Source organism: Leptopilina boulardi, unplaced genomic scaffold (genome assembly GCF_019393585.1).
Source record: "Leptopilina boulardi isolate dan_hultmark-lab unplaced genomic scaffold, ZJU_Lbou_2.1 LbouV2_63, whole genome shotgun sequence".
Taxonomy (NCBI): Eukaryota; Metazoa; Arthropoda; class Insecta; order Hymenoptera; family Figitidae; genus Leptopilina; species Leptopilina boulardi.
This window is the reverse complement of record NW_026138009.1, coordinates 255,617-276,542: the sequence shown is the minus strand read 5'-3', so window position 1 is coordinate 276,542 and position 20,926 is coordinate 255,617. Positions and strand designations below refer to the sequence as shown.

At 26.7% G+C, this 20,926-nt stretch overlaps 3 protein-coding genes across 3 annotated transcripts; all 3 read left to right on the top strand.

Moving 5' to 3' along the window:
* The first annotated feature begins 45 nt into the window (after positions 1–45).
* LOC127290373 (uncharacterized) lies at positions 46–3,179 on the top strand. The gene is made up of 3 exons (XM_051318878.1): positions 46–160; positions 1,802–2,077; positions 3,166–3,179. Exons 1-3 carry the CDS (start codon positions 46–48, stop codon positions 3,177–3,179), a joined length of 405 nt encoding a protein of 134 aa, XP_051174835.1.
* A 727-nt stretch (positions 3,180–3,906) lies between these two features.
* LOC127290368 (uncharacterized) lies at positions 3,907–5,796 on the top strand. Its single transcript, XM_051318872.1, has 2 exons — positions 3,907–3,985; positions 4,103–5,796. Exons 1-2 carry the CDS (start codon positions 3,937–3,939, stop codon positions 4,654–4,656), a joined length of 603 nt encoding a protein of 200 aa, XP_051174829.1. The 5' UTR covers positions 3,907–3,936; the 3' UTR covers positions 4,657–5,796.
* A 3,353-nt stretch (positions 5,797–9,149) lies between these two features.
* LOC127290370 (uncharacterized) lies at positions 9,150–9,925 on the top strand. The gene is made up of 2 exons (XM_051318875.1): positions 9,150–9,258; positions 9,468–9,925. Exons 1-2 carry the CDS (start codon positions 9,227–9,229, stop codon positions 9,880–9,882), a joined length of 447 nt encoding a protein of 148 aa, XP_051174832.1. The 5' UTR covers positions 9,150–9,226; the 3' UTR covers positions 9,883–9,925.
* The last annotated feature ends 11,001 nt before the right edge of the window (positions 9,926–20,926 follow it).

Here is a 20,926-nt window from a genome sequence, read left to right as displayed (position 1 = left end):
TTTTTTATTTTGATGACCAGTTTGTTTAACAAACTATAGAAGAAAATGAGTGATAAGCACTATAAAATGGTTGAAGCTATTTTTGACCCGACAACGGGTAAAATGCTTCATCATCCCGACAACAGCAATTTGATTATGTGTTTTGCCCTGGACTCAAACGGTAAGTAACGTACTTTCAATTAAATTCACAACAATGTGAATTTTCCAAATATAATTTATATATATAATTTGGCAAAAGAATTTAAATATGAACGAGTTTTAAAATTAATTGATGTTAATAAGTTTACACTCAACATTATTATTTCATTTTTTGTTTTTCGATTAGGTAATTTAACATTTTTTGAACGTATTTTACTATTTTAAAAAAGAGAAGTAATTGAACGAATTTCTTTTATGAACTGATACAATTAAAAAAATGTATTACACAAGCATTTTTTAATGGGTAGTTATTTTTACAGTGCACATTAGAAATTTTTTTGCGATAAGCAATATTAAAATTGTATTAATATTTCAAATAAAGTTTGTTCTTGTTTAATAAACATAAATTGGGTGTTGTAAAGTTTTGAACTTTCTAGAGGTGTGCAAAATCCCGAAAACTCGAATCGGGTATAGGGCTAAATTTTTGTCAGGTCGGGCTCGGGTTACTTTCAATGACCTTTGACTCGAAATGATTGATTTTGTGAAGAATTTCGTCAAAAGATTAAAATTTGCTTTTTCTTCGACTTTTAAATAAAGTGAACCAAAAAAAATAATTTTGGAATTTTTATTTAAAACATCATTTCTTATAAACAAATTCATTTTTTTCAATTTGAATATTTTTCTCTCTCCAAAATTGGTTGCAAACTGTTTCTTCCATTCCTAGACAAGAAATAAAGCTAAAAAGTTTTTAAACGCCCCATATTCAAAGAAATAAATTTGTTTATAAACAATTATTATTTTTAATATACATTTTTAAAACTGTTTTCTTAATTCTTATTTTCATTTATTAGAATAAAAAGTTTTTTTTCACTTAAACCCTACATTTTACACATAAAAATGCAAATTAAAAACGAAAAAAATAATTGCTTTTTTCAAACAAATTATTAACAAATATTTTTATCAGGCCCACTCTAAAACTACATGTAAACTATTCTTACCATTTTCAGATAAAAATTAAGAAAAAAATTAAGAAAAAAAAATTGGAAAAAATGAATTTGTTTATAAACAATTTTAATTTTTAAAATAAAAATGCAAAATATTATTTTTTGTAAACTGCATCCCAATCGTCAAGGAGAAAATAAACTTTTTTTATTTGGCGAAATATTTTTAAAATCAAGCATTTTTAAGTTATAGGTAATTGAAAATAGATCTATACTTCCAAAAATTTAAGGTTTATTTATTACTATTATTATTATTATTTATATGATATTCGGGGTCTTATTCAGTAAATATTCATTTAATTTTTTTATCTAAAACCCGTATATTTTACTCATTTTAAATTTTCTTTTTTTTCAATTTTGAAGATACTTTTTTTTCAAAATGCTAATTTTTATAATAAAATATAAAATTAAAATAGAATATTATTTAAATTTGTTCATTTAAACATTTAAAACTTTATAAGGGCAGTAATAAGCGTTAACAATTACATAGTTCATCAGTAAGAAAAAATTTATGAGTTTGTGATTTTACAAATAATTTAGATTTACAATTTTACGAATAACATAATGGTGATCCTCGAAAATATTTATTTGCTATACCTTAAAAGCCTTGGAAACATCGTTAATTTTTTTTTAAATTAGTTGAATATTTATGTTCATTTTAGGACGAGAAACCGTTATATATTTGCCACCTGAAAAGGTGCCAAATATGGACATATCGCCACCGCCATATCTTGTCGCAATTACGTCAAATGCTGATCAAGATCAACTTGATTACGGACAGGATGAGGACGACCTCGAAGAAGCAGAACAGGAGCAAGAGCTGGATCAATATCAGTATCAAGATCAATATCAGGATCAGTATCAGCATGAAGATCAGGATCATGATCAGGTTCAGGATCAGGAGCAGAGTCAGGAGAATGATGAGAAAATGGATTTAGGTTGGTTTATAAATTTACTTAGGAGAATATCAATTAGAACAATATCAATCAAGAAATCTAAAATTTACATAATATTATTCATGTTTTAATGGACTGCTTGAGGCCTACATATAAGTGGGCATTACATATTATTTTGTCACATTTGAGCATAATTTTGCAAACATTTTCTACTTTTAACCGAGATGTAGGCAGACCTGTGTAGAATTGAAAATCCAAAAACGGATTATTAATTATATTAAAAACGGTATATTTAAAATACCAATATATTTGTAAAAAAACGGTTCTAAACAGTTGCTTAATCACAAAAAATAATAATAATAAAACCGGCATCTACCGAAAAACCGGTTTAAAAAAACCGAAAACCGGGATTTCATAACCGACCACCGGTTTCCACAAAAACTTTGAAAGTAAACTGGTATACCGATTTACCGCACATGCCTAGATGTAATAGGATAAAATTGTTTTTGCAGACAAAAACATTGAAAAACCAAAAATTGTAACCAATTGCTCTTAAATTTGAGTCAGAGGTACTTAGGGGTTTTTGATGAAAATGTTTACGTCAGAATAATGAAAGTATAAAAAATTGGTTCGGGGTCGTCAGTAACACACACAGTTCTTTCCTTTTTTTAACCCCACTACTCCCCTTGGCACATCTTGTCAAATTTTTGACAAACTGTCTTACAAAAATTCAAAATTGATTGACCTCCCCCCTTCATTTTTAAACATGTTAGTAAAATATCATTATTTTTTCATAAGATATTTTTAAAGTATTAAAAATTTTTGTTATGTCCTTATTATTAAAAATTGTGTTTTGTAAATTCCTACAAACTATTTCATTAGAAGAAAATATCTCCTTCCCGCCCAAAAAAAAGAAAAAAATAATAATTTACTCAACATGATTTATTAAACATATTTAAAAATTATATGCTCAAACAAATAATATAAAATACATAAATGTATGTTTACTTTTTTACTTTGTAATGTCACACTACAAACGATGACACAACCCCCTCTTTATCACAATTGTCACAAAAAAATATGCAACCCTTCTTTCCCCTTCTCACCTTAACGTGTTGTGTATTTTATAGATGGACTCGTGTAATAGATATATTCAGTAAATTCGATTAATTCTTTACTCTGGCACACTTTCTAAAAATCACGTAAACGGCACACAGGGTGTTTGACACCAGAATTTCCAGATTGGCTTAACCTTTAGAAATAAACTCAAAAATTTGTGTCTTTAGACAGTTTTTAAAATTTATTTTAAAAGTTTGAGCTAAATATAGCAATTTTAATTTCACATTCAGATTCGTGGGAAAAAAATACATCGGAATACATTAGTATAGTGTCTTGGCAAAAAATTTTCTTGTTTTTGTGTTATTTAGCAGTTTTTGAGTTTATTTCGAAATTTAATACCAATATGACTATTATGATTGAAAATTAAGATTCGTTGAGAAAAAATACATGCTAATACACTGTGTATTGTAGCCCACACAACAGCGAAACTTTCCTGAAAATTTCCTAAAGATTTACTTTAAATTTTCGAAATATTTTATTGCAATGTTTATAGAAATTTGTTTAAAGATTTAAATTTCCCACTTAATAAATATTTAGCGCAAAACTTTCCTGAACATGTCCAATACATTTTCGCTATAATGACTTAGGCGAAAATGTAATTTAAATGTTCAGGAAAGTTTTACGTTAAACATTTATTTAACTGGGACATTTAAATCTTTACACAAGTTTAATAAACATTGCAATTAATTTAAAACTTACGATTTATTCAATTAATTTTCGTTTTTTTTGTTTCTTTTTTCTTTGCAGAAACGGAATTAAAAAAATTTGTTGGCAAGGGAAAAATGACAAAACCACGTTGTGGCGATGAGGGAAACGAAAAGATACTGCCAAGTAAGCTTTTTAATTGAAAAGTAAATTTTTTGTAATTTAAATTAATATATTTTCAAATAATTTATTATTAATTGCTGTGGATTGTACTATTTCAATATTCTACTTTTTTTGTTTTAGAGAAAACGCGTACACAGTGGACACCTGACATGACCAAGGCATTGATAAATTGTTATTCGTCACTAAAAGAGACATGCAAGTTAAAAGGGGAGAAGTTTTGGTCGCTTCTTTCAAAAGTAATGGTAGAAAAGGGACATGATGTGAGTGCGCATCTATGTGAATCAAAATGGGATTCGTTATGTAGAACCTACAAAAACACCATTGATCGGAGTAAACAAACCGGAACAAGTCCGTCAAAGGAGTCAAAGTCGACTTCCTTCAAGGAAATGCATAAATTTATGTACAAAAGGCCCGAAATAAATCCGCCGGCAGTGGCTTCGAGTCTGGCAGGATACAAACGAAAAGTTTCTTCCATAATTGATGTTAATGGTAATGAAATCGAAATTTCTCCAAAAAGATTAAAGCGCGCAAAGGCAAAGAAGCCGGATGCAGAATGTTCGATGACAGAAATGAACGATGATGCCAATTTTCGTCACAAAGAAAATTTGGAGCGAAAAGACGCACTATTGGACATAATGAAAGATGTCCGCGACTCGTTAATTAAGAGACGATAAGTCGACTTATTTTTGTTCTCCTTTTACAGCGTTAGAAATGAAACTTAACCGCTGATATTTCATAGACGTTTTGATATTTTTTTAAAAAGAATTTATTGTGCTTGAATTTAACCGATTTCAAGTTATTTTTCAAAGAATTGATATTTTCACGTCTTTCTAGTTTAAAATTGATCAGTTTCGGAACAAATAAAGTAAATAACTTAAATTTGAAGTGAAAAATGAAAAACGATGATTGTTTTGTTACATTTTGAAACCGTTCTCTTCTTGTTGTTTTCAGTTTTAGTTGCGCACAAAAATTTATGTACGCATAATGAGTATTTTTCTTCTCCGTACTCGATTATTCCTGTGACGAAAAAGTTACTGTTAACTTTATGGAAATTTTTCTTAATGAGTATTATTAGAGTAATTACTATCTTAACTATAGAAGAGCTACCATAAAATTCACTCTTCTGATTGTGATATAAAAAAATGTGTTCCAATCAATACCAGACGTACAATACCGTACCATAATCGAGTACGGAGCAAAATTAATAATATCCTGACTCAGCATCAGACTCAAATTTTCAAAAGTAGTCCTATTCATTCTAAAATGTTTGCGAAAAGCTGCAAATAATTACCAATTGTCATTAAATCGTAATTAAAACTAATAATTCTTCAAAATTGTAATTATTTGAAAATTTATCAATCACATGCCTTTGAAAAGAACACTGTCCACTTTGGGATCCTCGTGTATGTACATTTTGATGAAACCCATCTAGAAATGTTGCGGGTCAATATTGTTGATGGGTCCCATTTCTGTACACGATGGACCCAGAATTCCATACCTATACAGTGTTCTCATCAATTGTACATTCAAAAATTTGAAGTAAAATTTCTCAAACACTCGATTTTTTTAGGCTTTTGGATAAAAATGTTAAAATCGTCGATTGATTAACAACTTATTGTTGCAAATTTTTAATTCTTAATCATTAATTCAGTTTTAATTATAATGACAAAAATTTCAATTGTAACTCTTTAAAAATGGAATTAATCTAAAAAATTTTAATGAAAACTCTTTAAAAATTTAATCATTCACAGAAGATGTTTAATTAATTATTAAGTAATTCATACGATTAAATATATTCTAAAATTTTTATATAAGTTCTCCTAATATCAATATTTTCTAAAACTATTTCAACTGAAATGCTGTGTAAAGTCGTGATGCCTTTTAAACATAATGTTTTTTCATTTTAAGAGAATTTGTTTCTAGATTATAAAAAATGTATTTTATAATATTGTTTCAGAGCTTTAATGTTAAAAATTATAATTACATCTCTTTTAAATATAAAATATTAATTTACAAAACTGAAATATTCAATTGTTCTGTAAAATTTGAATATCCACTTTTTCAGACGTAAAGTATGAACATTTTAATTTTTTTACTTAAAAATATTCTCAAACAGCAGTTTAGTTGTTAATCTTTCAAAAATTCAATTATTTTTTTTCTAAAGTTGTTCATAAAATTAATTAGTTTCAATAATTTTAAACAAATCTTTTTACAAATGGAGTCATTTACTACAGTTTTCAATTATTATCAATTACTTATCTGAAATTTTTTTATTTCATTAGATTTTTGCAAACATTCCACTTTTATATCGTCTGAATTTGAATTCCTTTAAATATCTATTTTAACTGTATATTTTCAATAAATTCAGTAATTCTTTTCTAAAACTTTCAACTTAAATTTCCCCTACCTAATTTAATAATTATCAAAAATTAGTAAAAAAAAATTCGTCTCCTAAAATTATGCAATTTTTTTTATCGACTAAAATTCTTCGCAAAAATAGTCTTTTCAAAAATTTTAAATACTAATTTCTTAATAAAATAATTTATAATTATTATTTAGTATACTTTACTTGAGTTTGAGAATCTTGGAATTATACTTTCGAAATAGTCTTCCGTTTTAGGAATTTGGACTTTTTCCTTTGAAGCCGCTGCGATTAAAATTCGTGCCTCGTCTTCTTCTTCCTCTTCGTCATCGAAAATCATGACAACAGCTGCCATAATCGACAACACTATTTGTTCATCAGCAATAGCTTTATTTTTGAAACAAAAAACTTTATTATTGCAACTTGAATTTTAATTAAAGAACTACAAATAATTTACACATGAGTCAAAATCAAATGCACTGAAAAAAGTAAACAGCAAAATCGCGCTGTTTTTCACTTTTTCATCAATAGTTGCCGATAATTTTGCAGTTTATTTTTTTTCCATTTGTCGTTTTTTTAACAAATTAAGAAATATAGAATAAATAAGAATAAAAATCAATAAAATAAATAAATGACAATTTTCATACGATTTGATAAGCATTTCTTAAATATTTTAAATATGAAATTAATGTATGTATATATGTACAATTTTTAAAATAATTTGATTAAATAATTAGACAATTTATAAAAATTTTAATTTAATATTCAGAAATAATTGAATAGTATTTTTTCAGATTAAAATCTTTTAAAATATAATTAAAATAAATAAGTTAACGTCGCAATTCTACGGATTTGCTTTACTTTTTACGCATAATTCTATTCTTTTAAAATATATACATAAAATAATGGATCTTTGAAGAAAATGTAAATTATTTAAAAATTTTAAAGACTACAAACCTTCTGCCATTTTTCCTTCTTTGAAATGACAACTTATTCCTTTAAGATAATTCGATTATTTTGTTTATTTCATTTGTCGTCCAAAATATTTGTGTTTAGTTGTTGTTGTTGTCACTTGTATTTACAATTAGGAACCAACAATTCATGAACCACGCGTGTTTAATAATGCGACATCACGACAAAAAATAAATTTGAGACACACACAAAATCTGCACAAATTGCATAAAACTCGTGGTTATTTGGTTAAAATTGAAATCTTCGATTCTTGATTATTTTTATGGAGACAATCGAAGATTTGCCAACTATTTTCTGTGATGTCTAATTTCTTAATTGAATGTTAATCAATTAGACACGCGTTAGACAAGTGTAAAAAAAGTGATAATTTTTTTTATTTTTTATTACTGGGATTACTGCTGTTCTTAACTGCTTAGAAAAATTATCCAGTAACTGGCAGCAAATTTAAAGCAACAGAGTTGAGTGGTGGGAGTAGAATTTCGAAGAAAACACCGAAAAATAGGTTACGTTTCGAAAAAACCTATGGCACGTTTCATATTTTGTCGCAGGCTCTCTGAAGGCTGCAATTTCTGCGCCAAACAGAAAACGACTTTAAGGTGCTATTACGGAAAGTGACCAATTACTGAAAAGCCAACATCTTTTCACATTGAGTACCACTGTTCACTGGTTTTAGTTACTGCCAGTGATTGACGAAAACATCCAAAGTGCTCTATTTTAATCGCATAACTTAGAAATTTTGTTTTGCAATGAAATTCCAACAAATCATAATTATAAATTATTATTTTATTGTTATTAAAATTAATTTTCAATGAAGAAAAATTCCTTTTTAAATTATCCGCTATTTGAAAACGTAAAATTCTTCAAAACCAAGCATATGCGTAATTTTTTTTATTTATTTATTTTGTGGTTTAATTATATTTTCTTATTGCCAAGAAAGTTAAGAAAAGAATTTTTTCTTCATGAGAGTTTTGAAACTTGAATTAAATCGTAATTTTAAAACATGTACTTTAAGTATAATTTTATTATTTTATTACTATGAACAAAAATAAACAATTCAATTTGATCGCATTTTAGGCAAATTGTACAGAACTTTTATATATCAAACAATTTTTATTAAACAAAGTTAATTTAATTAAGGTACAAAATATATATAAGATTTCAATAAACATTTAACGTTAATAAAACAATTAATGTACTTTAAAGTTTATATCATTAAATTGTTATTGAAAACTGATTTTAATATAATTTTGTTATTATAGATGAATCAAAATTCTAGAACCGTTGAAATAAAATTTCAAAACAATATTAGATACGTGAAGGTTAAAGATAATCTGCTAAAAAAATCGGTAATCACCGAAAATTATCCAGAAGGAAGCAAATTGGAATATTCTGAAAATGGAAAAACATTTTTGTTGGAAACTGATGAGCATCACTATCATTTAGAGCAAAATGTCGAGGTTTACGACGTTGTTGTATCAACAGGTACGGAATTTTATCATGGATTAATCACTTCTTATAGGTCTTATTTTTCTTATAATTTTATCACCTTTTAAGAAATAAATAATTTTAGTTGATAATACATTTTATGTTTAATAATTTAATAGTTAGTGCTAAAGTGGTCCCTTTTCATGAGGGCGTACAGAAATTTCTTATTCTTACTTAGAATTTTTAATATTCTCAAATAAAATAACTGCATTTGTTTAATAAAATTAATATTTTTTAAGTAAAATTCTTTTAAAGCTACTATCTTGTTAACCATTTATGCTAATTTTAATGTTATAAATAATTTGTTAAATAAAACATTTATACACTAATGATTTTAATATCTCTTTTAGTTACTCCAATTCCAAAGGACCTTGGTGCAAACAAGAGGAAAAGGTTTCACGAAATATGTAGTGAATTAGATAAAAATGATTTGGAGAAATCGACTAAAAAGAAAACGGTAAAGTGTTTCTAATTTCAAACATTACCAAGTAATTGCTTTATCTGTTGCATTTTTATTTAATTGTCATAAATGATATTTTATATATGTTCTTATCTTTAACTTTAATCGAGACTTTAAGAAATGGTTGTTTGCTTTTTGTTATATAAATTCTTTATAAACCATTTATTTTAATGATGATAATTTTAAGTGCAGATTATGATTTTCAGTCTGGTCCAAAAATTGGTAATAAACGCCAGCAAAAAATTGTCAAAGAAACAAAGAAACATGTTTTCTTTACTTGGTGGCACAAAAAAAAATTTTGAAGGATCATTTGGTACTACTGGTTCTTTAGGAGGAAAAAGAAAAATTACTTTAAAAGAAAACGTAGATTATACTTTGGAGACATTGACAGAAGAAATTTTGAAGCAATATGTCGATAAAGACAATAAACATTTATTTGAAACATCGTTTGTTTACCTTGCCACAAATCAAGAACAATTTATCTCAAAATTCGTGAACAAGGAAGGACACGAATGCAAATTTTGGGAATATTATTATGATACACTTAAGAAGCCATCTAATGAATATAATTATCTAATTTTGAAATTCATGAACTTATCGGCTTTTCAGATAAGAAAATAACTTCTCCGACTTAAGCGATTTAAAATTTACAGATAATATAAAGGCGTAGAACATTTAAAAAATTTCAAACATTATAATCTAAACTAGCTAAAAGAAACGCGCGTAAACGCGCGTGGTATCTATAATTTTTTATAAAAAATTAAAAATTTATTTTTATTTGACGGACAGTTATTAGAATTTTGATCTCACAAAAATAATAATATTATTTTTGTAATGATTACTGTATTACTATTTCAACCTTATGGTGTTATAATAATATAATACCTATTATTGCACAGTAAATATGACCTTTAAATTTTGTACTCAAATAAAGATTATATGCTACGATCATCGAATTGTCAGCAATACATTTAATTGACCCATCTCAGGATCCATGCAGGGTGAAGTCCTATTTTGTTTACTACAAGGCCCATATGAACTTAAAATCGCTTTACAATGACGTTATAAAGTTCTGGATTCTTTATTTCGTCTGTGATTTCAGCACATATCATTTTATTTAAAGTTTCTGAATCGCAAATTTGTGTACGTAAACATCTAGTTAAACGCACATGTGGCAATCCACGCTTTTTTCTTCTCTATGAAAGACGATACATATAAAATTGTAAATGAATAAAATTACGATTTATGAAAAGACAATTTCAATGATTCTCTACAAATCGAAATCCTAATATTAGACATTCTAACTGCCGGAAAATGATTTAATTAATTGTTTTCAAAAAATGATATCAAATGCTTGCTCATTATATTATTATCAGTTTCATAAATTAATCTTTTAATTTACAGCAAATGCTATTTCATATACTTCACACTTAACTGTACCAATCGGCTGTTGATCAACACCTACAAAAAATTCTGTTGGTTTAAAAGGGAAAAATCTAATTAAATATTCTATTTGATGAATATTCAAACACCCTGCATTAAGGCTTTAAAAAATAGTCTTAATAAATAATAAATAGCCTTAAAAAAATATTACTCCATCGTAATAAACACAAATCCAATGACCAGAATTGTTATTACCGCTAAAAACTATTTGAATATGTTTATCTCTTTCTCCAATTGGAATAATTAAATCAAGCATTTGTAATTACAAACTACTTTGCATAATGAAAAAAGAATTTGAATCATTTTTTAATAATTCTTGAAATTTATACATATGCATATCATTTAACATTTCATTTACATTTTCAATATTCTTAAAATCTTTATTATTTAAAATAAAATACTCTTTTATGTTCGACATGGTATCCTTCTTGAACTTTTAAACTGTCGATAAAGCTAATTTTCAAAAGTAATCGTTTATTTTAGTTTCTTGCTTTCAAAAAATTTACTTACATGTGTTTCACCTATAAAATATTTCATTAACTATAATTCAGCTAACTAATGCAACAATGATAGTCTTTTATGAACGTGAATTAGCGTTGTTTAATCTTTTTCCACATTACATCATTTTCGATAATGATTATTATTTAACTTATTTTCCTCTGCACTTTTTATTATTATTCAAATCAATATTCGACTCACAAACTATTATTTAACCCATAAAACAACTTCAACCCTTAAAACAATATTCAACCCTATTTCTTTCTATTTAAATACTTTTCCAAAAGCCAGCATCCACTATTATCAAACAGTCAATTTTTTTTCAATATCAAAATATATTCAAAACCAATGTTATCCAATATCATATTTTATTATCCTCAAAATCCAAATATCTTTAATACCAATCTTATCCAATACCAAAAAATTTTTCCAAAAACCAACTTCCACTATATTCAAATAATCAATATTTTTTTCCAATATCAAAATATATTCGATACTAATGTTATCCAATATAATTTTTTATCCTTAAAATCCAAATATCTTTAATGCTAAAATTATCCAATACCAAAAAGTTTTTCCAAAAAAACCCTCAACTGAAAGTTGTTTTGACAAAACAAATTTCAGGTAGAAACCTTCGAGAACCCTAATTATCAAAGTAAAGATATATACATATGTATATATAATCTAATAATAATGAGAAAATTCAAGTACTAAGAAAATGTGAATGAATGAAGAAATGAATACAAAGATTATTATTCTTTAATTAAAAGATTTTAATAACGAAAATGAAACTAAAATACTATAAAAAATGTATTATTAAGAATAATAATTTTAAAATAAAATAGTAAAAAAATTTGTTCCTTTTTAAAAAAATAATAAATAAGTGAGGATTTTTTAATATTTTTCAAATACTTTTTAAATGTATATTTATCATTTTTTAAAATAAACCTTATTTTTCAGCTGCGATCAAATAAAAAAATTTTTTTTCATACTCTAAATTTTTATCTGGAAGATAAGATTTTTCCATATATATAGGGGAGGGTGGGGCAAGGATAGTTAAGGGGCAAGGATAGTTAGTGGCTCTAATACAGAAACGGCTCGTCAAAAAAACGGGTCATTTATCATGTACACTCGTCTTAACACCAAAAGACGACAGTAAAAATTTGAGCTTGCGGGGACACTATTTGTAGAAGCTACGTGCCCATTTGTGTTAAATCTCAGTTTTGCTAAAATATTTTCACCTTATTTTTATTATTCAATCTTATTTTTGCGGATATAATTTATTAAATATATTTGTTTACGTAAATGTTTTCTGGTATAAAATTTTGTGCTGAAAACGAATATCATATTGCTTTTTTAAAAAAAAAAATTTTTTGTACTAAAAATTTGTGATAATTCGAAAAAAGCGCTCACGGGGCAAAACTAGTTAGTGCCTTGTTGTAATACTTATGATAAGGTAATGTCTGGCTAACACAATTTTTTAATTGCAAACGAAATGCTAATTGCTTTTTATGGATCGCGATTTAATAATTTTTTTGTTTTTCAAAAAATTCACAAAAAACATGTTTTTTTGATAAAAATGCTCATCCTTAAGTGCTAAGTTGTATTAAACATGATTCGATTTAATTAGAACAATAATTTTTATTGTTAATTCTTGACAAATATAATTCGATACCTTGAAACAATGGAAAATCAAATTTCATGATTTTTTGTATCATTCTTAGTAAAAACAAATTTTCAACTATCTTTGCCCCACTAGTGGGGCAAGGATAGTTAAATTTTTTTTTTTACTTTTCCAATATTATCTCGAAGGCATTGCCATCTACAATGTATAGCAAAATTGTAGCTAAATAAACAGGCTTTTGAACGATATTATTCTTTTTCCGATGCCAGTTTAAATTTCACTGCTAGATCCAAAAATATCTTACCTAACTATCCTTGTCCCATCCTCCCCTATATAAATAAATAAAGATAAAATTATTGACTGGTTTAAAAGTAGGAAAATAAGACTTAATTGTAAAATATAATCCCTATTGAAAATCCCCACATGGGATCCTATATATGATTCCATATAGGTTCCTTTATAAAAACCGTTATAAAATCCTAGGTCCACATAGGAATCCACATGGAATTCCATGTGAAATCATATATGAAATTCGGACACGATTTGGTGTATGATTTCATGCAGGAATTTATTATGTTGTTTCCACATTGAAATCTATGTCAATTCCTACAGTATTTCCTATAATTTTTCTGACATATTACTTTTTTCAATTTCCTTCATAATTAACTCACATCAAATCTTAAAAAAAATATTATATGAAATTCTTAAGATTTCCTTATATAAAATCTTACATACAAGATTTAATGTAGGAATCAATATAGAATTTCATGTGCATTCTTACATATGATTTCACATGGATTTGAACATAGGAAATCACATGGGATTTCATGTAGATTCTGAAATATCAACCTAAGATTTCACATGGATTTATATATAGGAAACAATATAGGTTTTTATGTGGTATAATTTCAGTTGAATGTTTTATGCTGAAAGCAGTTAACAAAAATTAAAAATTATTTAATTAAAAATTAAATAATATTACTGCAATTTATCTGAAAAGAAAAAAATTTGTGCTTTGCAATACACATTCTGAGTTAAAGTCTCAGCTTATATAGTATTCAAGAATGATCTCAACTGTGAGAAAGAAAAATTATCACCATCTAGTGGCGTAACTGTAAAACTATAACGATGATCTACATCTATATTAAAATTTCCCATGTCAAACACCATGTCAATTCCCCATGTGAAATCCTTTATAATTTTTATAAAAAATTTCCCCATATCAAACCCTATGTGAAATCCCTTATCATATTTTTGAAAAATTTTCCTATGTCAAATCCCATGTCATTTCCCATGTGAAATCCTTTATCATTTTTATGAAAAATTTTCCTATGTCAAATCCCATGTCATTTCCCATGTGAAATCCTTTATCATTTTTATGAAAAATTTTCCCATGTCCAACCCCATGTGAAATCCCTTATCATATTTTTGAAAAATTTACCTATGTCAAATCCCATGTCATTTCCCATGTGAAATCCTTTATCATTTTTATGAAAAATTTTCCCATGTCAAACCCCATGTGAAATCCCTTATCATTTTTTTGAAAAATTTTCCTATGTGAAATCCCATGTTATTTCCCATGTGAAATCCTTTATCATTTTTATGATAAATTTTCCCATGTCAAACCCCATGTGAAATCTCTTATCATTTTTTTGAAAAATTTTCTTATGTCAAATCCCATGCCATTTCCCATGTGAAATCCTTTATCATTTTTATGAAAAATTTTCCCATGTCAAACCCCATGTGAAATCCCTTATCATTTTTTTGAAAAATTTTCCTACGTGAAATCCCATGTTATTTCCCATGTGAAATCCTTTATCATTTTTATGATACATTTTCCCATGTCAAACCCCATGTGAAATCTCTTATCATTTTTTTGAAAAATTTTCTTATGTCAAATCCCATGCCATTTCCCATGTGAAATCCTTTATCATTTTTAAGAAAAATTTTCCTATGTCAAACCCCATGTCAAATCCCTTATCATTTTTTTGAAATAATTTCCTACGTTAAATCCCATGTCATTTCCCATGTAAAAACCTTTATCACTTTTATGATAAATTTTCCCATGTCAATTAAATGATAAAGGATTTCACATGGGAAATGACATGGGAATTGACATGGGAAAATTAATCATAAAAATGATAAAGGATTTCACATGGGAAATGACATGGGATTTGACATAGGAAAATTTTTCAAAAAAATGATAAGGGATTTCACATTGGGTTTGACATGGGAAAATTTATCATAAAAATGATAAAGGATTTCACATGGGAAATGACATGGGATTTGACAAAGGAAAATTTTTCAAAAAAATGATAAGGGATTTCACATGGGGTTTGACATGGGAAAATTTTTCATAAAAATGATAAAGGATTTCACATGGGAAATGACATGGGATTTCACGTAGGAAAATTTTTCAAAAAAATGATAAGTGATTTCACATGGGGTTTGACATGGGAAAATTTTTCATGAAAATGATAAAGGATTTCACATGGGAAATGACATGGGATTTGACATAGGAAAATTATTCAAACAAATGATAAGGGATTTCACATGGGGTTTGACATGGGAAAATTTATCATAAAAATGATAAAGGATTTCACATGGGAAATGACATGGGATTTCACGTAGGAAAATTTTTCAAAAAAATGATAAGGGATTTCACATGGGGTTTGACATGGGAAAATTTTTCATAAAAATGATAAAAGATTTCACATGGGAAATGACATGGGATTTGACATAGGTAAATTTTTCAAAAATATGATAAGGGATTTCACATGGGGTTGGACATGGGAAAATTTTTCATAAAAATGATAAAGGATTTCACATGGGAAATGACATGGGATTTGACATAGGAAAATTTTTCATAAAAATGATAAAGGATTTCACATGGGGTTTGACATGGGAAAATTTTTCATAAAAATGATAAAGGATTTCACATGGGAAATGGCATGGGATTTGACATAAGAAAATTTTTCAAAAAAATGATAAGAGATTTCACATGGGGTTTGACATGGGAAAATTTATCATAAAAATGATAAAGGATTTCACATGGGAAATAACATGGGATTTCACGTAGGAAAATTTTTCAAAAAAATGATAAGGGATTTCACATGGGGTTTGACATGGGAAAATTTTTCATAAAAATGATAAAGGATTTCACATGGGAAATGACATGGGATTTGACATAGGTAAATTTTTCAAAAATATGATAAGGGATTTCACATGGGGTTTGACATGGGAAAATTTATCATAAAAATGATAAAGGATTTCACATGGGAAATAACATGGGATTTCACATAGGAAAATTTTTCAAAAAAATGATAAGGGATTTCACATGGGGTTTGACATGGGAAAATTTTTCATAAAAATGATAAAGGATTTCACATGGGAAATGACATGGGATTTGACATAGGTAAATTTTTCAAAAATATGATAAGGGATTTCACATGGGGTTGGACATGGGAAAATTTTTCATAAAAATGATAAAGGATTTCACATGGGAAATGACATGGGATTTGACATAGGAAAATTTTTCATAAAAATGATAAAGGATTTCACATGGGAAATGACATGGGATTTGACATAGGAAAATTTTTCAAAAATATGATAAGGGATTTCACATAGGGTTTGATATGGGGAAATTTTTTATAAAAATTATAAAGGATTTCACATGGGGAATTGACATGGTGTTTGACATGGGAAATTTTAATATAGATGTAGATCATCGTTATAGTTTTACAGTTACGCCACTAGATGGTGATAATTTTTCTTTCTCACAGTTGAGATCATTCTTGAATACTATATAAGCTGAGACTTTAACTCAGAATGTGTATTGCAAAGCACAAATTTTTTTCTTTTCAGATAAATTGCAGTAATATTATTTAATTTTTAATTTAATAATTTTTAATTTTTGTTAACTGCTTTCAGCATAAAACATTCAACTGAAATTATACCACATAAAAACCTATATTGTTTCCTATATATAAATCCATGTGAAATCTTAGGTTGATATTTCAGAATCTACATGAAATCCCATGTGATTTCCTATGTTCAAATCCATGTGAAATCATATGTAAGAATGCACATGAAATTCTATATTGATTCCTACATTAAATCTTGTATGTAAGATTTTATATAAGGAAATCTTAAGAATTTCATATAATATTTCTTTTAAGATTTGATGTGAGTTAATTATGAAGGAAATTGAAAAAAGTAATATGTCAGAAAAATTATAGGAAATACTGTAGGAATTGACATAGATTTCAATGTGGAAACAACATAATAAATTCCTGCATGAAATCATACACCAAATCGTGTCCGAATTTCATATATGATTTCACATGGAATTCCATGTGGATTCCTATGTGGACCTAGGATTTTATAACGGTTTTTATAAAGGAACCTATATGGAATCATATATAGGATCCCATGTGGGGATTTTCAATAGGGATTATATTTTACAATTAAGTCTTATTTTCCTACTTTTAAACCAGTCAATAATTTTATCTTTATTTATTTATATATATATATGGAGAAATCTTATCTTCCAGATAAAAATTTAGAGTATGAAAAAAAAATTTTTTATTTGATCGCAGCTGAAAAATAAGGTTTATTTTAAAAAATGATAAATATACATTTAAAAAATATTTGAAAAATATTAAAAAATCCTCACTCATTTATTATTTTTTTAAAAAGGAACAATTTTTTTACTATTTTATTTTAAAATTATTATTCTTAATAATACATTTTTTATAGTATTTTAATTTCATTTTCGTTATTAAAATCTTTTAATTAACTATAATAATCTTGGTATTCATTCATTCATTCATTCATTCCGTCCGGACCCCTGCTGGGTTTTCGGTGACAGAGAAAAGAACAATTTATGGAGAGAGAAAGATATATCTTTATTTTGCAAATGAGGGTTCGCTTGACCTGCAATCTGTTAAGAAGGATTAATTAATAACTCTGAGGACCCAGGTAATTATTTCTTTCTCCCTTTATCACGTGAAAAAGCTATAAAGAAAGTGTAAAACTGAATAGGTAACGCATACCTTTCTTTCTTACACCAAGAAATATAACATAAGTACTTCTTTGTTTAACATTGCGTTTCTCTATCTAGACGATTGAAAATGTCATAAGAACATCATCGTCTAAAATCTTAATCTTCTTCCATTTTTGTTTTAAAAATAAAAAAAATATTCATTTATATGTATATATGTATGTAGGGGAGAGTGACAAACAGTGGGACAATTTTTTTCAAAGAGATATTAATATGTCAATTTTATATATTTTTGGACACTTTTTGATACTACCATAAAATTTCAAGTTTTTGGAACTTGATACATTTTTCTTGTTTTTAAGGTTTGTGTTAAACAGTGGGACACCTATTATTAATTATTAAATAATGAATAATTGTTTCAATAATAATATTCTACTTCATACTTTGTAAATATATATGTTTTGCATTAAATAACGTTAACAAATGTTTCAAAACACTCATAATTTAATAATATTTTAAATTTTTATAATTTTTTATTACATTCCCTGGCGGATTCGATTTGCGTAATGTCTACTTAACTAAGCGGACTTTAGGTAGACATTAGGTAGACATGTAAAAAAACGTATAAAAAAGCTATTAATCGACTTATTATGATAAAAAAAAGTTGATAAAAGGGTAAATGAATGTTTATAGAGTAAATTCGTACAAAATTTGTAATTAATAAAGCAATAAATAATTAATAATGAATGGAAATGTGCGCGAGGTACCTGATCAGTTCAGCTGTACAATTATTTTCGTGCTATTTTCATGAAAAGAATATAAATTAACTGCAAAAACAATTGATATTTATAAAAAAGTGTAAAATTGATTTAATTTTATTGTTTGCAATACGAATTATTAAATAATAATTAAGTTTTTATCAAATGTGAATAGTGTTGTGAAAACCTGTGAAAACTAATGAGTTACTACATTACCGATCGCATATGAGAGATGGCGCCACCAGTTTTTACAATACAGTGCGAGCATGTTTTCTTCCAAGCTTTTGCTTTGAAAGAAAATAAAAAGTGAATTTTAAAATGCAGAATAAAGTTATACAAATAATTATTGATTTCATAATTGTTTCTCGTCCAAAATTACGGACATGATTGCAGCTTTTTTGTTACACTCATCGAGAACTTTTTATTATCATATGCGATCGGTAATGTAGTAACTCATTAGTTTTCACAGGTTTTCACAACACTATTCACATTTGATAAAAACTTAATTATTATTTAATAATTCGTATTGCAAACAATAAAATTAAATCAATTTTACACTTTTTTATAAATATCAATTGTTTTTGCAGTTAATTTATATTCTTTTCAGAAAATAGCACGAAAATAATTGTACAGCTGAACTGATCAGGTACCTCGCGCACATTTCCATTCATTATTAATTATTTATTGCTTTATTAATTACAAATTTTGTACGAATTTACTCTATAAACATTCATTTACCCTTTTATCAACTTTTTTTTATCATAATAAGTCGATTAATAGCTTTTTTATACGTTTTTTTACATGTCTGCCTAATGTCTACCTAAAGTCCGCTTAGTTAAGTAGACATTACGCAAATCGAATCCGCCAGGGTTTCATTATGTACTCCGAGTTAATCTTCATTAACAAAGGTTCTATTGGCCAAGGGTTGGTACATCTTTATTTTTCTATATAATAAATGTGAAAAAAGAAATTATTACCTGGGTCCTCAGAGTTAATCCTCATTAACAAAGGTTCTATTGTCCAATGGTTGGTTCTTTTGTGGTATTTGTTCCGGGGTTTTAATACAGGTATAAATACGTATATATGTTATTTATAATGAACTACTGATTACTCATATAAGAGTATCCTTTTTGCACTTATTGGCTGATCAGTAGTTACTGATTCATAGTTACTCATAGTTCTCTCATTCTTTTGGATATTTGGTAGTTTTATTGGATAAAAGGCAAAATTAATTATATTGGATTAAAGTAAAAATTGGTTATATTGAATTAAAGGAAAAATTAGTTATATTTAGTAAAAGGTAAAATTAGTTGTATTGAATTAAAGAAAAAATTGGTTATATTGAATAAAAGGCAAAATTGGTTATATTAGAGAAAGTGAGCAAAACGGTTAAAGTTATTTAGATTTTCATGAATCAAAAATAAAATTAAACGAAGTATAATATGGCCAACATAAAAGAGTATATTATTTTAAGTGATAAAGATTTAAAAATTATTGAAAATAGAAATAAATTGTTAAATTACATGCATATGTACAAATTTGAAGATTTATTAAGAAAAGATTCCAATTCTTTTTTTAATATGCAAAGTGATTTGTATGTACAAATGCTTGATTTTATTGTCCCAATTAGAGACGGTGATAAGCATATTTAAATACTTTTTAGCCGTAATAACAATTATGGTCACTGAATTTATGTCTATTACTATAGAGTAAGGCTTTATATTTTTGATAGCCTTAATAAGGGGTGTTTAAATGTGCAGCAAATAAAATATTTAATTAGATTGTTACCTTTTAAACCAACAGTAGTTTTTGAAGCTGTTGATCAACAACCTTTTGGTAGTGTTGAGTGTGGAGTACATGCAATAGCATTTGCAACATCTATATTATTTAACGTAATGCCAAACCGTGTAAATTATGAAACTGATAATAACAAAATGAGAAACCATTTTAAGTCAATGTTTGAAAATAATTGCTTAAATAATTTTCCGACAGTAAGAACGTCTCACAATAGGAATTCGATAATAGAGAATGATTAGAACCGTCTTTTCATAAATTGAACTCAGGAACATAAAAATTATATTTTAAACTATTGTTCTGTTTTTAATACTTTTCCCAGTAATAATATTAACAGAGTTCTATTAACACAAGAGTTAAAAATTAAACATTCTTTAAATGACACTAGTGAAAAGAAAATAATTCGTACAACTTATAATACTCTGAACAAAATTTTACCACATGAATATTTAACAATGAAAACTTTTCTGAGTAAAGAAAATGATAAAAAGATAAATTGAGCAATTAAAGAGAAGGGAAGAAAAAGGAAGGCAAGGCGCGAAGTTA

Excerpts from the sequence above, each read along its gene's own strand:
- LOC127290370 (XM_051318875.1), top strand. The coding sequence starts at position 9,227 with ATGATTTGGAGAAATCGACTAAAAAGAAAACG. Across the intron at positions 9,259-9,467 it reads AATCGACTAAAAAGAAAACG|TCTGGTCCAAAAATTGGTAA; the intron begins GTAAAGTGTTTC and ends TATGATTTTCAG.
- LOC127290373 (XM_051318878.1), top strand. The coding sequence starts at position 46 with ATGAGTGATAAGCACTATAAAATGGTTGAAGCTATTTTTGACCCGACA. Across the intron at positions 161-1,801 it reads TTTTGCCCTGGACTCAAACG|GACGAGAAACCGTTATATAT; the intron begins GTAAGTAACGTA and ends TGTTCATTTTAG.
- LOC127290368 (XM_051318872.1), top strand. The coding sequence starts at position 3,937 with ATGACAAAACCACGTTGTGGCGATGAGGGAAACGAAAAGATACTGCCA. Across the intron at positions 3,986-4,102 it reads AAACGAAAAGATACTGCCAA|AGAAAACGCGTACACAGTGG; the intron begins GTAAGCTTTTTA and ends TTTTTGTTTTAG.